The 21752-nt window shown below is 35.9% G+C and overlaps 1 protein-coding gene across 2 annotated transcripts in view; it reads left to right on the top strand.

Moving 5' to 3' along the window:
- The window catches only part of LOC123871281 (bicaudal D-related protein homolog), an 83763-nt gene extending 63171 nt beyond the window's left edge, over window positions 1–20592 (top strand). The window contains exons 3-10 of one of the 2 annotated variants that reach the window (XR_006797245.1): window positions 910–1065; window positions 1571–1744; window positions 3618–3864; window positions 10920–11140; window positions 15332–15484; window positions 15923–16027; window positions 16435–18310; window positions 18734–20592. Coding sequence is in view for 1 of the 2 variants with exons in the window: in XM_045914996.1 (XP_045770952.1) it covers window positions 910–1065; window positions 1571–1744; window positions 3618–3864; window positions 10920–11140; window positions 15332–15484; window positions 15923–16027; window positions 16435–16563 (1185 nt within the window). In the remaining variant the exon portion in view is untranslated. Of the gene's footprint in view, window positions 1–909; window positions 1066–1570; window positions 1745–3617; window positions 3865–10919; window positions 11141–15331; window positions 15485–15922; window positions 16028–16434 lie in introns of both variants that reach the window. The other variant, XM_045914996.1, reaches the window with a different exon arrangement.
- Window positions 20593–21752: the final 1160 nt, after the last annotated feature.

Here is a 21752-nt window from a genome sequence, read left to right on the forward strand (position 1 = left end):
ATGTGCTAATCCTGGATATTATCTATCTCCATTCCAAATTTCAGCCAAATCCGTCCAGTAGTTTTTGCGTGAAGGAGTAACAAACATACACACACACACACACACACACACACACACACACACATACAAACTTTCGGCTTTATAATATTAGTGTGATCTACTTTAAATTTTAATAAATTGTAATAGAACATTATTTTAAAATGTATAACCAGGCAGTACATAATTATATTTCTTTTGAATATTTTGAAGACACGGTGACTCTGATATGGATTCAGGTTTATAAGCACAGCTCTGATCAATCCACTCTGCTTTTATCCACTGTTGAACATAAAATAAAAAAGTCTCTTTATGCAAAATTACTTTAGATTACCAAAAATTTTACAAAAAATACAAATAATACTTAATTATGTCCGTGGACCTATAAATACTCGCTATGTCATTGAAAGGATCTTTGAAGAAGGGACATGCCGAAAACGTACCCATAACCATAGTGGTAGGGTTTAAAAACAGAAATACCTAGTCTTCCTGTATTAGTCTGCTTCCTTTTTAGACTGAATCATCACAGTTTACCAGAGCCAAGCGCTAATTTTTAATCGAATAAAATAGTCTCTAAGTAGGTACACAAGTGGCCAATGATAGTTCTAAATTGCAAATTCTCTCCCTTATTAAAGGATATAACAAGATCTAGACCACGGATTCCCAAAGTTCAAAGTCATTGCAGCGTCATTGAAGGTCAAATCAACAAACCAATAAACCAACAAACAAACACACTTTCGCATTTATAATGTCAAATCAAATCAATCAGCCTGTTTGCGTCCACTGCTGGACATAGGCCTTCCCAAGAGAGTGCCACAACACACGACCCTCTACCTTATAATGTGGATAGTGATAATAATATTCTTGTTACAGAGAGATGAAGAGAAAGCCGGCTTGATAGCAGAACTAACTGCACAGAACTCGCGTCTCACTGTGCAGTTGAAGGAGTCATCAGCTACGGAGGCACAACTCCTGGCACAGCTTGAGGGACTAAAGGACCAGTGCTCGATCAGGAAGACCAGCTTGCAGGTACAACAAGAGCTATAGTTTACCTATACCTACATATAACTAAAAATAATGCCTATCATCATTACCAACCAATAGACGTCCACTGCTGGACAAAGGTCTCTTGTAGGGACTTCTTCACTCGTCGGTCTGGCGCCGCTTGAATCCAACGGCTCCCTGCAACTCGTTTATTCGATAAATGGATTCAAGACATCGGGCATCGTCGCAAACTATATTATATATGGGCTTCATAAGAAAGATCAGTCACCCAGCGGGCGATGGAGAGAGCTATGCTTTGAGTTTCTCTGCGTGATCAAATCAGAAATGAGGGGAAACAAAGTAAAAATAATACATATTATTATGATCTAAATTGCAACCAGATATTCCCGTGTCTTGGTGTTAAGCACACTAGTTGCATTTTCTTGCTGAAAAGTCAAGCTTAGCGCAAACTTTTCACCTCGTATTACCTACTAATATTCATACTTATGTAGCTACTAGTATTTTGTAATAAACTGTTTTTAACCTGCAGGATCATGTACAAAGTCTGGAGTCCCTGAAAGCGGAACTGGCGCTCATGAGTGATAAGAGGACCGACTTGGAGCGAAGACTGAGCACTTCCCTCCGCGACAAAGATAGCATAATGCAACAGCTTGATGAAGCTAACGACAGAATTTCTGCGCTCGAAAGACAACTGAAAGAACAGGTAAGTCTGATTACTTATTATTTGATAGCGCCGTACCTAGGTTTAAAAACACAAATAGGTACATTCGTTGTCAGAACACTTAACCAATATGGCAAACCTGACGTGATGACGTGAGTAGGTATTACCGAATCCATAGTCCTCGTGCGGTGGAGTAGAGGGGCATACCGGTGTCCAGGACATCTCCTGGACACTGATATATCCCTGTACCTAGTCCCTGACATGGACTAGGACACGACAGACATCACACTTCACACTAATATTATAAAGGCGAAAGTTTGTATGTGTGTGTGTGTATGTTTGTTACTCCTTCACGCAAAAACCACTGGACGGATTTGGCTGAAATTCGGAATGGAGATAGATAGTATCCTGGATTAGCACATAGGCTACTTTTTATCCCGGAATATCAAAGAGTTTCCACGGGATTTTGAAAAACCTAAATCCACCCGGACGAAGTCGCGAGCGTCAGCTAGTTCTAGATAAAGATAAGACTATGACTAGACAAGTCGTGGAGGTAGGCCTTAGCCGATATAGGATGCCCGGCGAAATATTCTGCCTGTGCTTTATCAAGGCAAGGAGACCTCGCGGCACGCGCCCTAATCGAAAAATCTAATCGAATCGGACGAAACCTACATTCACTATACTTGTAGAACCATGGCTGACATCTGCTGATACATGCACATTAAGAAAACGATACCTCAAAAGAATTGGCCAAACTGCTACGGTCTTTGATTACGATCTTGCCGTTTTTATACCGCGTTTTGGAAAACTGTAAATGCACCGTAATGCCTCGCACTATTAAAATCGCAACATTCTAGACTTTTATTTAGTATAATCTGTTACAATCCGTTATATTTATTGCTAACTCACTTAACGTGTTGATTCTCTATATAATGTACAAAATGAATAAAAAGTGCATATATATTGGATGCAATGTGGCCGTTAATTTATGGTCAAGTACAACAACCTAACCAATCTAAAAAACAGAACGGAAGGCGAATTGTATAGGTCTATAGAATTTTGCATTGTGAACTCTGGCTATCATTGTTTTTTTACAGTTCGTTGACCGTAACTGTAAATCATTCGAAAATGAAAAACCCATAGCTAATATCACTCGTCTGTTCAACTTTAGCAAAAGCTAAAGACATAACAATGAAATATTTTAAATCAATTAATATTTACTGTTTATGTAGCTCGTGGTATATACAAATTAAATGATAGTACAGGTACATGTTATGTAGTTTATAAAAATACAAATAATGATATTAATTTAAGTATTATGAAAAGAGAAAGTTTCATTACAAAACTTTAGTTTTACTGAAATAATATTTACGATTGTTAAAGAAATAAATTATTAAAAAAATAATACAGTAAACTGGTAAAGAGTATAAGTACATACAATTTACGAATGAGCGAAACCTAAATTGCCGTATTTAATCTTTTGTAGATAAGATAACAGATGATAAGATATTATAGGTAGGATTTACAACAGCTGACCGCATAAAGAAACATATTACACTAGCTGATGCCCGCGACTTCGTCTGCGTGGATTTAGGTTTTTGAAATCCCGTGGGAACTCTGATTTTCCGAGATAAAAAGTAGCCTACTGCCTATGTAACCGTTTCCTTTTTCCACGCACATGCAATCCGTGAAACCCTTCTGCGGTGTTCATGGGCGGCGGTATCACTTGACATCAGGTGACCCACCTGCTCGTTTGCTCGCTTTTTTTTTTAATCTCTCCAAGTCTTAAAAATCATGCTGATCCGTTGCTCCGCTGCGGCGTGATTGTAAGACAAGCCAATAAACCAACAAACATACATATTTTCGTATTTATAATATATAATTGTGATAGTGATAACAGGGATTTTTCCTTCAGGAACACTTATATCAAAACACCCTCAAAGAGCTGGAACGTCTCCAAAGATCCCATGACACTCTCGCCGAACGCGTTGGGGCTCCAGACGCTACCGATGCTACTGACACGGCGCGGTCCTTACACGCTGAAATGGAAACAGAACCGGAGGAAGAAGACAACAACTGGTTGCGGAGTGAGGCCATCCAAGTCTTCAAGCAGCTCAGAACACTTGCTTTACAACTGAATACGGGACACGATGACGATTCAGGTATGAGCTTTTCATTACAAAAACTTACTACAAAAAGTTAATCAGGACTTTGTTTCTGAAAATTGTAAATGTAGGTATATGTAAAAAAAATCAGGTTATTTCTAGGATTCCGTACCTCAAAAGGAAAAAGGAACCCTTATAGGATCATGTCGTACTCCGTCTGTCTGTCAAGAAAAGGAAATCAAAACCTGTAGGGTACTTCTCGTTAAATAAAACCAAAGGCAGCAATGCCTTATAGCACAAGTACCTAAAGGACAAAACCGAAAACCGTGAATTCGTGGTTACATCAGAAAAAAAATTGTCACAACCCAATAATACTAATTCCTTGTATTAACTAAACACATCATAGATAGTTCCTGCTGTTCGTCATTAATTTGCATATTTCTTGTGCACGGTACGGGGCCCTTCTTTGCAAATCCAACTCGCACTTGACCGGTTTTTATTATTATTAGGATTCCGTACTCCGTTACCTACTAAAAATAAACTAAATAAAGTTAAAAAACAAAAAAAAACCGTTACCTTATTCCGTTTTGACTTCTGACAAGAATTTCAGCAATTTTATTCGTTTAGAACTTCATGTTTTACGTTGAGAGTCAAGCGGATAAACTTAACATCCTCCAACCAAAAAAGATGCAGAAAATATTATAGTCGAGAAATATTTGGATAGGACCTTGGATAGGACATAGAAACCTAGCTTTATAGTACGTATGCAATAACAGGAATAGTAGAAGATCACGTTTATTGGTACCTCACTTTCATGTAAGATGCAGATGCAAATCATGAACATATTCTGCAAGTATAAATACCTTGTATTGTATTATAAAGATTTAAGTATGAGATTGAAAGTAGCTAGTAATTTCATCGAAAGAATGTTGCATGTTTTAAGGTACCTTATGACCTTATATCCACCAAGAAAGGATTTAAAAAAAGTCTCCTGTAAGGGGGTAAAATAGGGGTTTGAAATTTGTGTAATCGACGCGGACGAAGTCGCGGGCACGAGCTAGTTTATTATAGGAGTCTGTAGTAGGTACTCTATAGTTGCACGTTGTAGCAACATCACGCGATTGAATCGATACTCGGGCTTAACACGCATAGACTGAACTAGTTTCTAGTCTGCGTCGGTTTTACCGCTTTTAGATTTATGCTGTCGTCTGTCGTGTTTATATAAAAAAAATAGCACGATGATCTTCTCGTCTTAATTATATTAATTACTCACTTAGGCTTAATCGGGTCTTTAACTATAGGTATCCATGCAAAAATCACACCGATTCCGTTGATCCGTTGCGGCGTGATTGAAGGACAAGCTAACAAACAAACACACTTTCACATTTATAATATGAGTAGTGATGTAACTTAACTATTTTATGTTTAGAATAAAACCTGTCTTAGAAAATAATTAGCTACGGTTTATTCCAGTTTACTCCAGACTGTAGGTACTCGCGTGATGGCTTTATCGACGCCAAAGTAGACCGTATTTCTAATTTGAAAAATTTATCCTGTTGCTCTAAAATGTTTCGGTATTTTTAGTTTTGCTAATTTGAATGTATAACAACTGACAAGATAATAGAAAAAATGAAATTTCATTCAGTTATACAACAATACAAAACATTGAATAGCGATGACATGTCGTTCCGGAGCGTGGTTCGCCACATCACGAATTTTACTCACGATTTTTATTATAAACGCGTTTCGAAATCAGTTTTTTACTGTGAAGCTACAAAGATTGTGTGACGTCATTTGAGCAGCTGGAATATAACTAGTCTATACCCGTGACTTCATAGTTTAACACATAAGTAAGTACCTACCTGGGTTTTGGGTTTTAAAAATGCCCATGGAAATTCTTGGATATTCCGGGATAAAAGTATTGTTGCCATGAAAAAGTAACAAACAGACAGACAGGTCGCACCGAATAAGTGAAATTCGGAAGTTGTAGGTAGCTGCAAAAATGCCAACAAAATAAGTGTCTCCCAATTCGCATTGGGCCAGCGGACCATGGCCTAAATTCTTCTAATGCTGAGAGGAGACCCGAGCTCATAGTGGGCCGGCGATGCAATGGGTTGAATAAGATGATGATGACAATGTAGCAACCGCCGAGTTTCTTGCTGGTTCTTCTCGGTAGGAACTGGAAAAGGCTACGAACCAGTGCAAGTTGTACCTAGATGAATTTGAAGATTCAAAAGAAGGCAGCCAGTTGTATAAGATTTGAGTATTTTTTTTTCTATTTAGGCCTTACAAAAGAAGCACACATTATTTCATATTTCAGCAAATAAATAAGAACACGTCTTATTATACGTCTAAATCCGTACGTCCTTTCTAAATAAGTAGGATGATTTTATTGTTTCTTATATAGGTATAGGAAAGTATCGGTATCGATTTTTACGAAACAAATAAAGCATTCGCAATGACATGTCGTGCTGATCTGGAGGTTGGCACGGTGCGTCACGAATACGTGAACGTGTCCTCACGAAGTATTGTAAGTACAAACGTTTCAAAAATATTACTAGTGATGCGACTTCTTTCGCGCGCATTATAGGTTGTTCAAAAATCCCGCGGAACTCTTTCGCGGGATAAATATGCTTGTGTTAGGTCAGAATAGGTAGGTATGAGCTATCTTCGTTCCATCAGCCAAATCGGTTCAGTCATTGTCGCGTGTGAACTTTCACATTTATACCTATCGTGTTATTTAGTGTGATTATGACTATAGGTGTCGAACAGATAGACAGACGGACAAACAATTAATTTCCTATTCATTTATGAAAGGCTGCATCGTCGTTCAGAATATAAAATGTATAAAATCTATAGAATGTATTGAATTAATTAGTATTATAGAAAATTGCTAAAACCACGATTGAACGTTTAGAATTTAGATTCTAGGTCATCGCCATGTGTTTTAATAAAAAGTTGGTATAATTATGGAGGTGTACACTTGGTTAAATACTGGTAAAATTCACGCTAACAGGTAGATACAGGATGTAGAGTTGGGCGGTAATTATTGCCACGATAAAAACCTTTGGTTTTTTTCACTAAAATGCTCATTTCAAGCATTCTTTGTGCTACTCGGAGCTTAGCACGCCCTGTTACGGAAAACCAAGTGATTTTGTATCGCTAAAGATAAAGTGAACAATGAACTGTGCAGGAAAAAGAAGCTGTGACCTAATAGTTAGCACGTCAACCTCCTAATCGGAGGTCGTTGGTTCAATCCCGGGTACGCGCACCTCTAACTTTTGGAGTTATGTGCGTTTTAAGTAATAAAATATCACTTCTTTTAAAGGCGAAAGAAAATATCGGGAGGAAACCTGCATTCCTGAGAGTTCTCAGTAATGTTCTCGAAGGTGTGTGAAGTTTGCCAATCCACTTAGCCAGAGTGGTAGACTATGGCCAAAATCCTTCTCTGAAAGGAGACCCGTGCTCTGTAGTGAGCCGGCGACGGGTTGATGATGATCATGATGATAATGGTGATGATGATGATGATCTGCAGAAGAGATTTTCAATCTAGCGTCTTGCTTATCATTATGATACAGATATGCTAGTACTACCTATTTCACGAAGTCTATCAAGTAAGTTGGACTATTCCCTTGGCCCTTATGGACCAGAATCTATGAAAGTTACCTAAGTATATAAAAAGTTAATAAGTAATACACCAAATGTACAAAAATCTTTTACGCTGCTGAATAAAAAATACTATATATAGGGCGCTATACTGCCACACACAGACATAAGCGGCAAATAAAATATACCTAAGTACCTAATCTTTGTACCACGTCGCGTCAGGGGTTTAAAAGTAGCTCGATTTATTATTACAACATAACAGATGAATCACGTAGACAAAACCGCAGGTAAAAGCTACTTTGTAAACAATCTTTCGTAATCCGCTCGCATCTGTAACATAATAAGATTTACTCAACTGCAACTCATAAAAACTTCTACACGACATTTGCGTTACGCTGTAGACCGGTAATTCTAACATTCTAACAATGCAATGAATTACCTACTTTTAAGTACAATTAAATCAGAGTTATAAGACCATTTACTTGTTTCGTTACAGAAATTCTATGATGTCTTACTTCATTATTTCAAATTATAATATGTATATCGTTGGCAAACTAATTTGTTTATTTTCGCTCTCATTGTCAGTCTGATTATGCATTTTCCCTAAATCCCTTAGCCGTGGTATGCTTTGATGCGTAAAATAAATCAGTCTTAGGAAATCAGGCTAAGATATTATGTACCCAGTATTATTAAATCAATAGAATAAATGGGTAAATCATGCTAACTAGGTACCTATTAGTGTTATATGTTACGTTGAAATTGTTTATTTTTTATTTTTATATGATGTTAATAAATACGTAAAGGAAATACAAGTTATTCTTGATGCAGAAATAAACAGAATTTCTTTTGTAATTTCATAACTTATTATTTTCCGTTATAACTATACATTTATTACTACTGCAAATATGCTTATTTACCTATGTCGTAAACTTACTTACGTACGAATATGTCGGCTTTTCTGTAAAATTTAGAGGAAAGACCAAACTACCTATCTCTTATTGGATCTTGGATCTGGAGAAACTTTCCCTCTTCCTCCTGTTAATATAAAAAATCGTTTTAATAATTTTATTCAATTGCAGAATTTCTGATTTCTTGAATAAGTAACTATAAAATGCACTGGACAAAAAGACGCTTGCATAATACAAGTTTCTAAATAATTTCATCTACCTAGCATATTATCATCATTCATCAGCATGATTTTGTAATGAAATAGTAATTAAAATGGAATAATGTTTATTTAGCTTGTAACGCTATTACAAGTAAAGAGTAGGTAATATTTGTTAAGCTGAATATAAAATAAATTTGCATATCCCTTTGGTAATCACTTATACTCACTGTTACACCAAACATGTGGCCAATATTGTGAAATATTTCAAATACTTCAAGTAAGCACGTTTGTAGATATTACGAGTAGGTATGTAAGTACCTATGTGCAGAAACGCATACCTAATGTATTTGTTCCAAGCACGATTGCTTACGAAAATGAGAATTGGATGACCCACTTACTTTGTTTTTCCTTGCTCATTAATCATTACAAAAATCATCTTTTTCGAAATCATAGTACCTCCTAATGACAATCATCATAATCATCAACCGACGTCCATTGCTGGGCATAGGTCTGTTGTAATTTGTAGGGACTTCTGCACGCAACGGTCATGCGCCCAACCAAACTCGGTTGGGCAGCGTTTGGGAAGCTTTGAGATATCCTTCTCGTCCAGAATTCCTCAGTAGGTACTTGATAACTAAAGTCTTCGTCAGTGCGTGTAAAGCCGGTGATCACATATGGATCCGAGATATGGTCGCTAAGTATGATCCAATGAAATGAAGAGATGCGTAGACGTAGACCAACCAGGAGTAACCGACATAGCTCAAAGGGTTATGAAACTGAAGTAGCAATGGGTAAGACACGGAGTTCTAAGAATCAATCGGTGTTGCGGTATCAAGCTGCTGGAATAGCGAAGGAAAGCCTAGCCTTGCCAGTTACCCCTCATAAATGGACCGACGACATCAAACGAGTCACCTTCAGCCAACTGGGTCCAGGCGGTGCAAGAGCGTGGCGTGTGAAAGTCCTTACAAGAGATCTATATCCAGAACATCTATCATTTGACGAAGACGTATCTTTAACCAATAACTACATAGTATACCAAGCTCTCGACTATCAAATTCAAATCTTAGCCACAACAGCTGTCCTCTGAAACAAAATATCGCTACATGATAAGGGCCTTGCGGTATACCATCTTAGTATGATATCCAACACTTGACACTAGAGTAGAAAGTTACCTTCGAACACGTAGTAAATGTATCATTTTACTAGCAGAAGTGATTTCGTTAGTTCGTCGATGTATTTTAAACATCTTAACACTCTTTTTAAAGGTAAAGCTATAGGTATTATAGGGGAATTTGAATTTTTTATCTATAAAATAATTGATTTGAAACTAGCCTTTTTCAATAGAACTCTACTACTTTTCCCCTATAAGACTATAACATAAATATAAGTTATTTATTTATACTTAGATACCACAGTAGGTAGATGTTTTTCATTAAAACTTATCTAAGTAAATGAGTCATGCTTCTCTAAGGCGACGAAGCCGCAAAATGGGACATAAACATAGCCTGTATTACAAGGTAGATCTAATCTTATTATAAAAAGATTATCTACAAAGAAACGGCGTTAAATAGTTAATCTGCTATGAACAGTTAACCCACATTTTTCTTTATGAACACTTTTTTCTTCATATACCTAAATATAAGCCTTGCGTCATTAAATTATTCGTGCGACTTGCAAGAAATTTTGTCCGGGGTTTATCTCTATCTTACTATATACATTATACAGTATTACCTGACTAAACCCGGCTTTGGGTGCTGAAAAATCATTTATTGAGGCCGATTCACACCAGGCACGTACCTACACGTAACGGGTGCGTAGTGACGCGTTTGAATCCGTAGACATCTGCGCGCATTACGTCTACGCGGACGTTCAAGCCACGCAAGCGGTATGCCATGTCTCATACAGTTCCATACATTACAACGTAATGGTACGCGCTACGTCTACGCTTACGCAGCCTGTGTGAACGAGCTGTTATGCCCTACTCTTCCCTAACGTAGAGACATATTATGTAGGCTGTAGAGAGAGCCTACTTACAAAATCTCATGTTTCTAGATCTAGCGGTCGGAACTGTATACCTGCCTACATTGCTGTCAGTTCCTCGTTTTATAATATGTACCTATACATGTACATAATAAACTAGAACTACCCTTTTCCTGTGAGTTAAGACTTCGTGAATTTTTTCGCCATAATTTATAGCAACACTTGAAGATAATGTAGCAATGTATCAGTCAAAGAATTTTCAGAATCTGATGATTAGTTCTGGAGATTTCCTTCTTAATTATAAACTTACAAATACCTCTCTACAATATTAGAATAGATATAGATTGAAATACCTTACGAACGGGATCTACATGCTTTCACAGACATTTATATACTTACACATTTCTCTTTTTCGCAGGTCTCCATTCAGATTTATCGCTAACTTCTTTGGACGGTGACGAGGGTGAGACTCTTCGTCGTGGAGCCCTAGCGGCCGCGTGTGCAGATGCCGTAGCTGCCTACGCCCAACTCGAAGGTTCCAGAGTTCGAGACTCCATTGCTGCGCATGCGCGACGTGCGATGGAGAGGGAGAGACAGATTGATGAGAAGAATGAGATTATTGCTGATCTATCTTCTAAGGTAGGTGCAACGACTTCTACAGACTAGAATCGTGTTTTGAAGCTCACTCGTAGGCGACATTTTACTCAAAGTTGCGTCTGTACGTGAATGCGTGTCACACAAGCATACGACTTTGTCTTCACTTTTTAACCCCCGACCCAAAAAGAGTGGTGTTATAAGTTTGACGTGTGTATCTGTGTACCTGTCTGTGGCATCGTAGCTCCTAAACTAATGAACCGATTTTATTTAGTTTTTTTTTGTTTGAAAGGTGGCTTGATCGAGAGTGTACTTAGCTATAATCCAAGAAAATCGCTTCAGCCGTTTGAAAGTTATCAGCTCTTTTCTGGTTACTGTAACCTTCACTTGTCGGGGGTGTTATTTTTTAATTTACGATACAAACGTATGAGGGTTGTCGATTTGGAATTTTATAAGGTCTTTAAGTAAGTGCTGATAAAAATTGAAAGCAAAGACATGAACCTGTACAGAATAGTTGAAAGAAAGAGATCTATCTATACCTAATTCATAGTTTCTGGAATATCGTAGGTAAAAAAAAACTGAAACTACCGAGGTAGATTGCGGTGCCTATCTTGGAGTTACAGTGCACAATCTTAACATTCTACTTTCAAAGAAATAATATGAAAACTATTAATTCTATCTAACCCGAGGATCTAACGTTACCAGTTTGATCCGATTGATCAAAAATCAATTTCTCTCGATCGAGTCGCAAACGGTATTTAATAATGTGCCATGGTATTGCTGTGAACAATAGTGTGTCCCAATAGTCGATATTAAATAGGGTTACCACTTTTAAAATCCTCTCTATGGTTATATTTTTTTAACCCCCGACCCAAAAAGAGGGGTGTTATAAGTTTGACGTGTGTATCTGTGTATCTGTTTGTGGCATCGTAGCTCCTAAACTAATGAACCGATTTTAATTTAGTTTTTTTGTTTGAAAGCTGGCTTGATCGAGAATGTTCTTAGCTATAATCTAAGAAAATCAGTTCAGCCGTTTGAAAGTTATCAGCTCTTTTCTAGTTACTGTAACCTTCACTAAGTCGGGGGTGTTATAAATTTTTAATTTACACTTTAAGTGAAGTGATTGGTCCTGAAGTGAATGCTCCCGGGTTTTAGTCACGACTTACGGCAGGTCAATATGCTTTTTCAAAATTTTTAATTGGCCAAAGCTAAGCCTGGTGGTATGCCACCAAGTACCATCTTATTAAGTAAGAGGTACCGTCAAGCAATTTAATGTTCCGATGCGAACCGTTCAGATATCATTTAAGGGTAACTTGGTAAACTTCCGCGTCACTATCTGTTAGGGCACTTTCCTGGACGCGTGGCGCGTTGCGCGTCGCGCAGTTAATTCAGACATATGGCCAAGTATGAGAGCTTTGTTTTATTCCTGAAAATAAGTCAGTAACACTTATTAATATTGTGAGTTGTTTATGGTACCCATAAATCTCAATAGTTAATCGGCCAGGGGGCGATTGAGATAAGCAAACAACTTATTAACAACTGCAACACAGTTTTGTAACTAACGCAGTCCGTACTTTACTGTTAAGGCATTGTAAAGAGTTATAAATAAAGATTTTTCAATTTTTCAAACATGGTCGGATGTTGACACCCCTGGTAACACCCGTTACTTTATTGTTATCGTTACAGTTTTGATAGAGAAAATAACAATTTCATTACTTTGTTTATCGTTAGAATCAAATCAATGTTTTTGGAATTAAGTGGTACTATGACCTAGGTAGCATTAGCACTATTTTTGCAAACAATGACTAATATCACCCAACTTACCCGCCTACGATCGTTAAAAATTCACAAATCCGGTTATCTAGATCCATACGCGTTTCTAATTGACCTTACCCATGGAACGAGCACAATACAACCATGCAGTTCATTCTGATTTTATATGGCTTTTGTGTGGGAATATAATGTTCTGATAACTTTGTGACTGGCTCCATTTGTATAATGTTTGTAGGTAGATATGACTATATTTTATAACGTACAAATAATCACCAATCAGAACCAATTTTACATATTTTGATACACGCCCAGTTGAGAAGAAAAATGACAACTATGAATATTAAAACTTGATTCAAAGACAAGAGTCTTGAGGAGCGTAAGGTTGTGTGAAGTCGAGGAAATTAGGCGATCACGACTGACGACGTAGAATATCCGGATAATAATATTTATAGTTCGCGTGGCAAACGTCTAATACCACAATTTATAATACTAACCTTTTGTTTAGGATAGAAAAAATATACAGACAAATTGAGAACTTCCTCCTTTATTTGAAGTCGGTTACATACAAGATTTTAGTCATGGCTAGTTTATTTAAAAATGTAATCTAAAATGTAGTTTATTTTTGGCTAGCATAGTAAATCGTTTTCGCCATTGTGAGACAAAGGGTTTGCGTGTCGACTGTGGACCAGGTCACGGACTGGCCGGATCGGCCGGGTGCAACGACCAGCTATTCACACCATGAGGTTTAGCGGAAATGACCCAGCAATATAAAATAGCCTTGCACCGGTGAAAATAAACATCATGTATCGCTGTATATTTAAGTTTATACTTACCACAGAATTTATACTTCCAATACTATAAATGTGAAAGTGTGTCTGTCTGTCTGCAACCTTTTCACGGCTGATCCGTTTTAAACGGATTTTGACGAAAGGTATAGGACAGGTACTTAGATAACTTGCATTCCGGGGACGTAGGTACATAGACGGTATTATACAGACAACGTACATAGAGATAATAATTTGGTCCCGCAAAAGCAAAGAATTTCCATAGGAATTTTAACTGACAAAGTCGCGGGCATCATCTAGTAGTAGATACCTACCTACTTAATATTATGTTCATATTATGCACTAGGTCCCTCGTTTTGAAAAAGCAACCAAATTAAGTCTGGAGAATGGTTTTGGCTTTATGAAGATTACTATTTGAGATTGCAACAGTTTTATGAATCTTAATTTGAAACTTGAATGCATTTTTGCAATAAAATTTGCAAGTGGGTACATTAGTACCTAGTAGGTATACGATAAGGTTTTTATTATTAGATACGACTTTTTTATTGTATTTAAAATGATACAATTTAATATCAAGGTCTTGAGTGATAGTTTATACAATTAACAATACCTACCTGTATGTCGGCAAAAACATGTTTTTATATTTTTATATTTATTTAAAAAAATCTACTTAGTAAGTATCAAGGCTACATACCTAAGTACCTTCTTAGTTGGTACATTATTTATAAACATTTAAACTTTGTCTTTTTATTTATTATCTATCAGTAAAGAAGATTACCATTTTCTTAATGTGTTCTAAACCCATAAAGTGTTCATTTAATATCTCCTCATACCTACTTATCAAGATAATTTGATTTGCTTAGACATGGAACTATTTCTGCCGCATAATCGAGTGCCTGTTTTTGCCATCAGCGTAGTGTGTGTTTAATCAGAGGAAATGCATACATCGCGACGTCTCCCACGTCGGGGAAATCGTTTGAATTTCTGAGGAATGCGTTTTTAGAAGAACTTTCACGGACCATTTCCTCCTAAAGAAACTCTTGTTGAAGTTTTATGGAATGCATTGAATTTTAGATTGATTTATTAGATAACGTTGAATAGTTTTTAGTAGTACGGAGGTATACCTACTGAGTTAGACTGAGTAGATGAATTCCACTACTAGCATCGACTGAGCAGGTAGATGAGAATTTAATAGGTACCTAGGTACACAGTGTTAGATTTAGCATCCAAGATGGACTAAACCTTGCTAATATTTTAAATGCTAAAGTAGGTATGTCAGCATGTCTGTCTGCTAGCTTTTGACGGCCATGAAATTTGGTACAAGAAACAACTTGCATCCCGGGGTAGGACATAGAATAGGACTTTTTATCCCAGAATTTCAAAGAGTTCCCACGGGATTTTTAAAGACCTTAATTTACGTATACAAAGTTGCGAGTGTCATCTGGCTTGCATTCTAGATGGATTATTTTTTATCCCGGAAAATTAAGTAGTTTCCAAAAGATTTTTAAAAACCTAAATCCATGCGGACGAAGTCGCGGGTATCACCTAACTACAATCAAGATAGAAACTAAGATTTCAAGAAAATTCTTGTTTCATTTTGGGAAAAATCTTCACCCTCTAAAATCAAAACATCGTATTTGCAAATTTTTTTTATCACACCCGTTTGTTCTACTTCCAGTTATCGGTGGCAGAAGTAGAACTCCGCGCGGCTGCAGAAGAAAGAGACAAACTGCTGAACGACGCTAATTACAGCAGCCTGCAGAACGATGATGCTGTCACTAAGGCCAGGCAAGAGAGGGACGAAGCAATCGAGAGAAAGAAGACAGTAGAGGTGAGATGTCGCTGTCTCTTTCATCGTGTACTTTACAGTTTGGAAACAAGCAGCAGAAGATAGTCAGGACATGGTTCCTTACCTGACATGGCGTTTACCTACCTGAACTTGGAAAACTTTCGTAGCCCGGGTTTTAAGCTTGCGTCGCAATTTTCTTGACTGGATGTTGTCCACTTATTAATACTCCTAGTACCTTGTTATACTCTTTACGGATCAATCATAATATTATCATACCTCGACATCAAAACTGTGGAACAAAGTTGCTGTTAGATGATGTCTACTCATTTTTTCTTATCCCAAGAGTCTTATCCAATTATTGTTATTTACGCATAAACAATTTGCTACCTATGAGTGCCTAATCTTCACACCGATCCTCATAATGGACATCATTTTCTTTTTCATAACAAAAATTTGAATTTTTTGCTTGGTATTTTCCAGGTGGCCCTGGCGAAAACAAGGGTGGAGCTGATGCAAGCTAACAGCCAGCTGTACGAAGCAGTACGACAGAAGATCGACCTTGGTCAACAACTGGAGCAGTGGCAGGTATGTAGAGGAGTAAACAATTTAAATTAGTTGTAGGATAATTTAGACCTCTTACCATGCCTTACTCTACCGAATATTAGAAATTTTTAGGGTAATTTCAGCTTTGGAGAACGCTGTTCTAAAAAAATTTCTTGTGCTCTTTCCAAAACTATTGGTCAAGTTTCTGAGCCACAAAATATCCTTCTGCAAACAGGCCTCTTTCTTCCGTTTCGAACGCTTTTAGTTTCTTAGACATGACTTCTGCCAGCATTGAAGCTGTAGACGAAAATCCCGACTAGTTAATTGAAATATATGCCTACCTATAAATTTTAACGGTAGCCAATAGAACCTTCCGTGAAAAATTGTATCCGTATACAACCTATAAATAGTTTCTAAAATTATCAATCGAATTTAATTTTCTATTCTAGATGGACATGCAGGAATTGATCGATGAGCAAATGAAGCGCAAACTGACCACCCAAGAGAAGAGGAGGAAGTTGCCCGAACCGCCTGCCCCGACAAGGACCGCCAGGATCCTAGGATTTTTTCAACGGTGATCTGCTGTACCCAACTCTTGGTGCATCTCTCTCCGGCCATAAACAAAAACACCGCCACCATTTTATATCTATTTATTATTAAACATCACGACGAAAACATTTTCCCCGCTGCGTTGAGCGTCTTTACGCCATTGTACAAAGATAATTTATCATCTGTGGCCCTCGTGGCCGCCATTTTGTCGACGAACGCGTTCGCATTCGTCATGTTCGTAAGTTATAGTGTAATTTTATTTTTCAAACCTTGTGATGTTTATACATTTGCAGTGATAGTTAGTGTCTTAATTAGATTGTTTATAGTAAGCGTACGTTTAATTATAACGTTTTACTGAGTTTAAGGTGAATTACGAGATTGTAGGTTATCTATAACTGCACTTGGCTGAATTAAATCTTTGGGCATTCCGTACAAAAATAGTATAAGAAAAATATCATTCCTTACTTTTTAGTAGAATATTATGTCAGAGCGGATATGGTAGGTACAACAGATTAAATAAAAATCCAGGAGTTTTACCATAAACTAGGTTAGAGTGTCGAATTTAGTGAACGAATTAAAACACGATAATCGAAATATTTAATAGATCATACTCGCTCGCCGTTTCATCATCTAATATCAGCCATACCTACCTAACAATGCTAACCTTATCTTATTTGTATAGATTTTATATTGTAACTAAATAAGTACTTACACCGAGAATGGGAGAATAAAAGCATAACAACAAAGATTAACAAATTCATATTTGAAACAAGCCCATATTCATCCAATTTTGAAATGTAACTTTTCTACTCCAAAATTACGTCATCATTTTGTTTATCTTGGTCCCATTCTTATATTGTCCACTCTTCTTTCTTCAAACATTATTATCAGAGTTATTATCAGGTTTCTTTAGAATATAATATTTAACATTTTGCCTCAGGCTATTTTTTGATATAAAAAAAATATGGATATATTTTACAGATTATTAAGTGAATCGGGAGGATATTTTTTTATATTTTACTGAGTTAATTCTAGGGATATTTTACATATATTTGTGAACCATGAATATTTTATATTTTACTACTGAATGAATTCCGCTAAATATTTTAAAATTTAAACATATTCTTACCTATATTTTTAAAAATGACTTAATTATGAATATTTAAAATTATAATTATTATTAATAAAAATCTTTGGCATAAAAATATGAATGTTTTCCTACTTGTAAATAACACTTTTTGCCGTTCTACAACGATCTACTTTATTGCCTAATGTTTCACTAGAAGTGAAATTCATCGGTGCACTTATTAGTGTTAACTTAGATAAGCTGTACCTAAGCATGAATACCTATACCCTGTTCGTCGAAACGAGCTGATAGGAAAAGTAGTGGTGATTTAATTAAGTACGTTAACTTAAAACTAAAGCTACGAGGGTTCCAAACGCGCCCAAGTCTGAGAAGAGCCCACAGCAAACTCAGCCGGGTATTCTTTTTTTACTATCACCACTTGACAAAATCACAACTATCAAAGCTGGTTGGCAACTCATTCCCAGTCGTTTGTTATGTTAACCTAGCTTGTTCACTGGATTGTTTCATAGCTTTCGATGGTTTAAGTATTTTTCATTACATACAATAATTTTACAATTAAAATATCTCATTATTAATTTTATCTCGATACCGTAATATGGTCGAAGGCCTTGGCAAAAGCTAGCAACCTTTAAAGTGTTTTCTGTAAGTAAGCAATATATCTAAATGCACCCTTACATTTCTAGGAAATGGTCACACCCACTAACCAATCACGATCATATTGCATCCTTTTGATTGACTATGCAATTGGGTATTTTTCGACTTTTGAATTTGATAAATATTATTACTTTATTATAAACTAGGATAAAAATAATGACGTACGCTGAAAAAAATATTAAAATCCAACAAAGATTTACAAAGTTACAGGCATTTTAATTTTGGAGTGGGAGGGTCTTTTATCCCTTTCTTGCAAAACGAAAATTTGTATGAAACCGCACGAAGCTACTATGGAATTAGCACGGAGTGACGTCAAAATGCTATTATCGCTATCTCTGTCTAATCTGAAATATTTAAATGCTTATGACTTTTTGTTATTTGATCGATTTAATTAGTTTTTTTCAGTTTACGTCATTATTTTCATCCTAGTTTATAATAAAGTAATAAAAAAATTGGAGTAAAATACCCTATTGTGCATAGAGAGAGCGCCCTATGTTAGCTCGACTCCCTGAACAAGGTATAGGTAGGTAACATTAAATTAGCCATATTATTCACAGTAAATTAACTTAGTATGTAACGATCTGCTGCAATTCTAGACATATACAATAGGAATAATATTAACTGTCTACAACTTAATAACATATTACAACAATTGAAACTTTTACAATTTTATCCAAAAAAACTATCAATGTGAACTTAAACAGTTGAAATAGATAAATGCCTTTTAAAGTGCCTTGAAACAATGAATAATTTTATTCAGTCAATTTTTTTATTGATATAAATATTTATTGTAATACTTAGGTACCTTCAAACATTATCATAATAAGGAAGTGCAATATGAAAAAACCAGACACATTAACTACCTAGTGCACAATAATTATTTCCCGTCGAATGACGTCACTGAAATATTTTCTATTGAAAATAGATGGCGTGGTTTTCTATGGGTCTCTTAGCAAACAGCACTACTATCTAAAGATTTATTATTCTTAATTATTCTAGGAAAGCAAAGCTATCCGAATAATGTACTTACAGAAAGGTATATTTTTCTATTGCCGTTTCGTAGCTTGAGACCATGTAATTATTAGGTAAAACACTCAATACTTATCTAGGCACCTTAAGAACCAGATAACTAAGCCTTCGAATTTGTCAAAAACACCGTAAAATGGTAAAAATCTATTGTTTCGCTCTGTTTCTGTGCAATGCAAAAATGTAAGTGTGCGATACATTGATTTTTGATACGTGGTTAAAATAAGTTGGCTTATATTTTTGTCTTAAAGCGTACCTTGTTAGGTGCTAACCTAAAAAGTGTAGGAAGCTGAGTATGTCGGAATATCTACCTATAATTTATTTTGTAATGGGGAGGTAAGAATACCTATAGTGAGTTTAAAAAAGTACCTAGGTATCGAAATTTAAAAACAAAACTAGAGCAAAACAAGGAGTAATAAATGGCTTGCTTAGTTTTAAAAGTATTTTAATTTGATGCATAAGTTTTAGAGGATTTTTTTAATTTAAGACTGAATGAGATTACCTTTGCATTGTAGTCTTCGACTGCAAATTTGAAAGTACCAATATTCCCTTTTTTCAGGTTTTTGGAGATAGGTTCATGAACCTACATTTCACTAAATAACTATACTTATTTAAGTTTCCATTAGTTTATTCTTTGATTTCTGTAAGTAATCTAATTTTACAGATTGACCACAATTGAAATAGTGAGTAATTCTGAATAAGCTCAAATATTGTTTTCTATGGAATATTAATATTAATACGTCCATCAATCCACACATATATTCTTGGTTTATTTTATTAATATTATCTATTTAGGTACCTATGCATAATTATTGTGCAACTTATTCATATTATGATGTTGGAAGGTTGCCTAAACCACTTAATGTTTTTATTTTTATCGATGTGACTACGGCACTTAAACCGTTATAAACTTGTAAACCTGCGAGCAGGTATAGGATTATGAATATTAAAAAAAATAGGTGTTCCATTCAAAACTTCATATATCAAGTCGGGAAAATGATTAACTAGACTGCCATCGAACTTAAGCCGGATTACAAGACATCTTTACCTCCAATAAATTATAGCAATATAATAAAATTACAAAATCCTCTGATATTGATAAAATAAATCATGAAATTCGCTAAATAAATAAAATAATTAACAGTTGTGTAAGCATCTCATAAGTGTACTTAAATATTGTAATAATTTTATTTTACTTTTAACTAATGATGACTAGTTAGTTTGTAGTTTGAGTATCAGTAAATAATTACGTGGAAATTTTATTAATGAAATAAATAAAGCAAGAATTCTATTTTTAGTGTTTTTTTTTACCTTTATGGTCGGTTCACATACTTGATTCCAGTGTACCTAATAATTTTATTTTACTTTTAAATAATGATGACTAATTCGTAGTTTGAATATCAGTTAATTTTATGATTAACTGGAAATTAAAATTATTAATGAAATAAATGATTAAAGAAAGAATTCTATTTTTGGTGTTTCTTTTACCTTTAGGGCCGGTTCACATACCTAATTCCAGTGAACAGTATGTTTGTAGGTACTTCAATCACGCCGTAACGGAGCAATGGCATGATTTTTGCATGGATGTAGTTGAGAGGGATATATACCTAGACGTAGTTTTTATCTCAGAAAATCAAAGAGTTCCCCACAGGATTTTAAAAATCTAAATCTACGCGGTCGAACTCGCGGGTATTGGCTAGTAGCTAATTATTTTGCTGGAGGTAGGATTAAGTGTGTACGTAGAGTCGTAGAACTCGTAGACAATGTTGCTTACAATGTAGAGAATGTCAAGTCTGTATCGTAACCCGTAAGTACCTATCCCTTAAATATTTTCTGAGTGACGCGATTCGTGATTCCCGTCCATTAATCACATTTAGTAGGTATCCATGCCCATTCCTTCCCTTAAGCCTTTCTTGAGATAATCCCTCCGCACAAGACTCGATTAATGAGTAGGTACGAGATTTCAACTCAACGATGATCAGATTAGTGATTATTACCGGCGCCGAGGCACGAGTATCAAGTGGATACAATAGGTAGGTGGTACTCTGAAAAAGGTAGGCTTGGATCATGTATGTTGGCGGCTCAACCTTTAGGTCGTCTTGTCGATCTACGTATCCAGCAATCCATCTTTGAACTATTGAGCCGTAAGTAACAGTGGAGAAAAAAAAATTCGAAAAAATGGTGACCTTTTTGCTATACTTAGTAAGTATAGTTAGATAGATCTGTGATGAATCTATGCAATTTCACAAATATTCAGTTAATTTTCGAGCAAATAGGGCAGTGGACGTAAAATTTTTAAGGTCAGTCCAAAACAGGTCCAAAAATTCCTCCGCTACAAAAGCAGAAAAGAGGATCCCACCAAAAACATTTCATGTAAAATGTTGCCAAGACTCACAAGTTCATAATGCTTTCACTGTTAAAAAGTGATGAGATCTCTAGTAGAGCCAAGCC

This window comes from Maniola jurtina, chromosome 13, assembly GCF_905333055.1.
Source record: "Maniola jurtina chromosome 13, ilManJurt1.1, whole genome shotgun sequence".
Lineage (NCBI taxonomy): Eukaryota > Metazoa > Arthropoda > Insecta > Lepidoptera > Nymphalidae > Maniola > Maniola jurtina.